The sequence below is a fragment of the Vigna radiata genome, chromosome 11 (assembly GCF_000741045.1).
Source record: "Vigna radiata var. radiata cultivar VC1973A chromosome 11, Vradiata_ver6, whole genome shotgun sequence".
Classification (NCBI taxonomy): domain Eukaryota; kingdom Viridiplantae; phylum Streptophyta; class Magnoliopsida; order Fabales; family Fabaceae; genus Vigna; species Vigna radiata.
The window spans coordinates 17133170-17139186 of record NC_028361.1 but is presented as its reverse complement, the minus strand read 5'-3'; the positions used below and the strand labels follow the sequence as shown (position 1 = coordinate 17139186).

Here is a 6017-nt window from a genome sequence, read left to right as displayed (position 1 = left end):
AGGTGTGCATTTCGGTTTGCATGGGAGTGAGTTGGGAGAGATACATCTAATGCATATTAATATAAGTAACCCTTGTTATGTGGATTTTCGAGTTGTTGTGGGAGGGAGTTTTAGTGAAGCGACTAGAGATTTGTATAGTATACATGTTGTTTTAGTCGGTATATATAAGTTAAGATATGGTATGAATAATTTTTATAATTTAATATGAGGGATTGAGGGATTATTATGTATGTAAAATAAATTATAAAAGTTGAATATTTTTATGCGTTGTGGTGATATTTTATCGTAGTAATTTTATATGTTTTTGTGGTGACTTATTGATGTGGTAATATGCTTATAAGATGTTGTTGTGGTGTTGTATATGAAGTCATATTTTTATATGGTGTAGTAAAATCTTGTGTTTGATGAATTGATATTTATCATTGAAGATTTTGAGTGAAAAGTGTTGAGATTGTGTTTAAATCGATGATTGGTTATGGAATACATATTAGTGAGGATGGGTATTAGTTTGTGATCGATGAGTTAATATATAGTATTGAGACTATGCATGAAACGGTGATGAGCAGAACGTGTTGAACATTATGATGAGGGAGCACTGTATATTTGATAATGGTGAGATAAACTTTATGATTGTTAAGCAATGCATGTTGTTGAGAATGAGTATTGATGTGTGATGAGGACATGAAACTATGTTATTTCCTTGTACTATCGTCGGTCATGTTTGAGTTTTTCGTACTGTGCTACGATAAGAATGTGATGTAGTGGACTCCCTTTTACGAGATAGTGATTCGAGTGTCACTTCCCTCTGCGCGAGGAGGTGGATGTCTCGCCCAAAAGGCTTTTCGAAAGGTCGGGGAGATAGGTCAGAAGTTGCGATGGAAGACGACTCGAATTGCCCTATTGAGGAACAAGTACCTGTTAGTGATAACAGATCATGACGACACAGTATAAGAAAACGACATTGGTTCATGAATGACTTAAATGTGATTATAATGTTGTGATGAAATATGTTTATATGATTATATTATTTTTTTGATTAAAATGAATATGTTTTGTTGTGTGTTATGATATTTCTGGTTGCTCACCCTGAAAGTTGTGGTTGTGGTTTCCACCTACGATGATCGTACTTGTACGAGAGTAGATGGCATTGCAGATAAAACTGGATTGAAGTAGCTGACGTGAGAGTTGGGATATCTGAGTTCGGGGATTTATTATTTATTTTTAAAAGTTTTCTGATTTGATACTTTTATGTAAAATTGATATTCTAAGATTTTCAAACGATATTTATAGTCATGATTTAATTTCGCCTTTAAATTGAATATATTATAAAAATGTTTTGAAAAAAAAAATTATACCGTGACATTCCGAAAAACCGGGGTGTTACACAAATTACACAGTTCAAACAATATTATGCAAATTACTCAGTTTAAGCAATATATGTTTGAAACATAAAGACACATTTATATTGTCGTCATGGAAACATATATGTGTTGTCATCATCAAAACCAATATATGTGTTGTCATCATAAAAAACAAAAACACATAAGGGGTTTGGTTTTAGCATTCACATTGCTCCCCCTACACATTTGTTATAACATAATTGTTATATTATTTTATTTATATTTTGACCTAGGGACATAAGGGTCTTTTACACTTTATTAATTAGGTGTACAAATTAAAATACGGGATGTATTAAGAAAAATCATGCAAATTAAATAATATGAAAATTTAATTAAAAATGTATTATATAAATCTTTTAGAAGATTTAGTTGTTATTTTAAAAAGTGTTTGAGAGAAAATAGAAAATATAATCTTGGTGAGTTTAGAGATTAAAAGAGACATTATTATTAGAAAAATCATTATTAGATATTGTTAGATATTTTAAAACATATCTTGAGATATTATTAAATATTATTATTAGATAATAATAATAATAATAATAATAATAATAATAATAATGTATAAAATTGATAAATTCATTATAATAAATTAGAATAAAAATATTAAGATAAAATATATTAGGGATTTATCATAATTAATTACCGTTAAAGATAAATTTCTTTTATCTTATTTATATCTTTTTTTTAGTTGGTTGTTATTACTTCTTATGAACTTTTATTATAACTAGGGTACCTTAGGTATATTTCACACATAATTGTAACTATATTAGAAACCTCTTATAGAAACTCTGACCATTAGGAAAATAAGACAAAAACTTTGAAAATGAGAGGAAAGGGGAGAGAGTGAAGGAGAGAGTGCAACTACATTAGAGAATATCTTTGGTCATAGAGAAATCCTTATGATTGATCAAGGTATGTGGAAGCTTACTTTATTTTATTGTATGATGAATGTGATATATTCTTTATTATTTTTATGAGTATAAGAAAGTTTACCTTTGTTTTATTGTATGATGAATGTGGATATATTTTTTATTATTTTTATGAATATGGAGAAAACTGTGTGATGAAGATGGATATACTCTTGTTTATCTTTATGAGTATGGGAAGCTAACCTTATCTGTATTGGTTTATTTAATTGTTAGTATAATTGTGAATGCTTGAACGATTATTGGATGGTTGTGCTTTGTTTGGGTGATTTATGAATTTTAGAAGTAAATAATGTAGTAAAAATTAAAAAATTTTGTTCAGAATTAAACTGAAATTCGGTTTTCCAAGTTAGTTTGCTAGCATCTCCTGTTTTTTGTTCAGAATAAGCTCAACGAGAATCGAATCTCCAACCTCTACAATAAATGGGTCTAGTTCCTAAAATAATGTTGGTAAGAATCTATTTTTAAATATTCTTTGAAAAAAGTAATATTCTGAAAAAAAAGAAAAAAGAATCTGCATCAACATCCACATATTCCTCGCCAATCGCGATTATCAAGTGCTGACAAACCTACTACACCCAAATCATAGTTGTCAATTTCCTACCGTGGGATAGATCCAACGGTGCAAAAAGCACATCATTTTTTTACGACAAAACAACAAAGCACACATTTCGAAGTATAAAAAGCCTCAGTCACGTCTTTCCAGCCTGGCTTCATACCATGTTGTTCATTGCGGGGTCCACAACCCAACTAAACCACCACAAAATTCCAAAAATACCCCTCCACCTTCACAAAAAATACACTCCAAAACTTTTTCTTCTCTGGTTTCCATTCCTCCGTTTCGTCACCATGCCACCGACACTCTCATTCACACTTACACACTACCTCACTTTGTTGGTGGCGATGCTGTTAGTCGTCGTCGAAGCAAATTTTCCGGCAACCGGAATCGCCAGTGAGCTTCCGACGTTCCGCGAAGCGCCGGCATTCCGCAACGGAAGAGAATGCCGCAACCGAGCGCACGGAGAGTCCGTCTTCCACATCGCGATGACGCTGGACGCGACCTACCTCCGCGGATCCATCGCTGGCGTGTTCTCCGTGCTGCAACACACGTCGTGTCCGGAGAACGTTGTATTCCACTTCATCGCTACCACGCACAGACGGGCGGAGCTCCGGCGCATAATAACGACGACGTTCCCGTACCTAGCCTTCCACCTCTACCACTTCGACGCGAACCTCGTGCAGGGCAAGATCTCGTACTCTATCCGTCGTGCACTGGACCAGCCGCTGAACTACGCGCGGATGTATCTAGCTGACTTGCTTCCTGCGAACGTCCGGCGAATTATCTACTTCGATTCCGATCTCATCGTCGTCGACGACGTGGCAAAGCTCTGGAGAATCGACCTCCACTCCCGCGTGCTGGGCGCGCCCGAATACTGCCACGCCAACTTCACCAATTACTTCACGCATCGCTTCTGGTCGAACCCGAGCTACGCGGCGTCGTTTAAGGGACGCGAAGCGTGCTACTTCAACACCGGTGTGATGGTGATTGATCTGTGGAAGTGGCGCGAGGGAAGATACACGGAAAAGCTCGAGACCTGGATGCGTATCCAGAAGCGGAACCGGATCTACGAGCTCGGATCGTTGCCACCATTTCTGCTTGTGTTCGCCGGTGATGTGGAGCGCGTGGAGCACCGTTGGAACCAGCACGGTCTCGGCGGCGACAATCTCGAAGGTCTCTGCCGTGACCTTCATCCCGGTCCGGTGAGCCTCCTCCACTGGAGCGGCAAGGGGAAGCCGTGGCTGCGAATCGATTCCAAGAAGCCTTGTCCATTGGACAGTCTTTGGGCGCCGTACGATCTCTTTCGCCACTCTCCCTCGTTGTTCTCCGATTCGTAGTTAGGGTTTTGTCGAAGTCGCATGGTTTTGCTGTGGGGACTGATTCACTAGATTGCTGCTCCTCCGGCTTGAATGAAGGGTGCGGTATGAAATGACACGTAAGGGCACGCGAGTGTTATTGAAATTTCTTGACGCGTGGTTGAAGGGTGACGCATGTGTGTGTTTGGAGCGTATGATACGATACGATTGGTGTCATCGTACCATGGATTTGGATGAAGATAATTGGATATGTACAGTACTCCGAGGTAGATACTATACTATAAAGTATTAGTGGCAGGGTATGTGCATCCTGAACGGAGGATTCTTCGGTTAAGTTGTAGCGTTCTTTAGTTATTACTGATAAATAAATGAAGTGTGGCTGGAATGGTTGAAATGGCAAATTATCATTGCGTTTGTGTGAGAGAGAAAAATACAGAATTAAGATTTTGTTCTTTTTGGTAATTTTAAAATAGGTTTAATATTTTAATAGGTTTTTATTTTCGTTTAAAATCTTAAATAGGTTTATATCTTTCTTTACATCTCAAATAAGTTTTTATTTTTATTAAATTAATATAAATAAATCCTTTCATGTGGCATGGTGACAATGTGATGTATCATTAAAAACATCGGTCAATTTTATTTTCTTAAATTTTAAATTAAAAAATTAAATAAACATTCGAAATACAGGACAAAGTTGGAAAATCTCGTTGATCCCTTTTGTCTGCAATTACGAAATTAGAAATGAAACTGGGGACTAAAATTTATCAAAAATGAAATTGGGGAATTTTAGAACTCGTTTGGATCATTTAGAATAATAAGAAAGGAAGAAGGGAAAAGATTTAGCAACCTTAAAATGTGGACAATTTGTTTGAGGAAATCTGGATTTGGTTAGAAATCAGCATAGGAATTTGAACTTGAATAACCAATCTTTTGGCTCATGAAGTTGGGAATTTGAACGAGCACCATAGGATATCCTTGGGAACTTGAATAACCATAGGATATATATTTTTATTTTATTTTTTGCTTGAAAGCACCAAACTTTAATGGGTAGGATTAAGAGAAGCATGTCACCTCTTTCTCATTGCACATGGGAATTTGAACGAGCACCATAGGATATCCTTGGTTGGATCCTTCCAAATCATGTGAACTAAGGGGGTGTCCATTAATGACAGTTAATCTTCTTGAATTTGATCCAGAAACAACCAAGGCAGAGAAGTATTCGATCCACAGATTGAATTAAGAAGAGAACAACGCAGAAGGTTGAGAGAGATTGAATTGGGGGAGCAACATTGTCTGCTCGAAACTCCAACCACCTAACATAAGCAGTGTGAAACCATCCTGTGATCTCTGAAGCTTCTGGAAGGTGCAAGTTATGGTTGTGAAAGTAGCGCCACCCTTTGAAATGAGAAACCAGTTGCAATTGCAAAATCGGAAATTAAATTGGGGGTATTGGAGTTTTAGGGTTCATCTCTACGTTATTGTTTGAGTGGATGGGGACTTTCAGTAAAAAGTTAAAGGTTAAATATGTCTTTTGGTCCTCATATTTGTACCTAATTCTCAATTGGGTCCTCATATTTTTTTTTGTCCCAATTGAGTCCAAATACTTGTTAAATTAAAGCAATTAAACTCTCTTCGTTAATTTTAAACTAACACCGTCTAAATGTGATTACATGGATGTAGACATTAATAGGTTATTTATATTCATTCAATTACCTGGGAATTTATAAATGTTATATGATGTGGTATTATCTTATATTATTTAATTATAAAAAGTGTTATTTCCTTCCTTCTTCCTTTCATTCATTAATCCTGTCAA

At 36.1% G+C, this 6017-nt stretch overlaps 1 protein-coding gene across 1 annotated transcript; it reads left to right on the top strand.

The window, feature by feature from the left end:
• Positions 1-2691: 2691 nt before the first annotated feature.
• LOC106776331 (probable galacturonosyltransferase-like 3) lies at positions 2692-4267 on the top strand. The gene has a single exon (XM_014663753.2). It carries the CDS (start codon positions 3047-3049, stop codon positions 4220-4222), a length of 1176 nt encoding a protein of 391 aa, XP_014519239.1. The 5' UTR covers positions 2692-3046; the 3' UTR covers positions 4223-4267.
• Positions 4268-6017: the final 1750 nt, after the last annotated feature.

Excerpts from the sequence above, each read along its gene's own strand:
- LOC106776331 (XM_014663753.2), top strand. The coding sequence starts at position 3,047 with ATGTTGTTCATTGCGGGGTCCACAACCCAACTAAACCACCACAAAATT.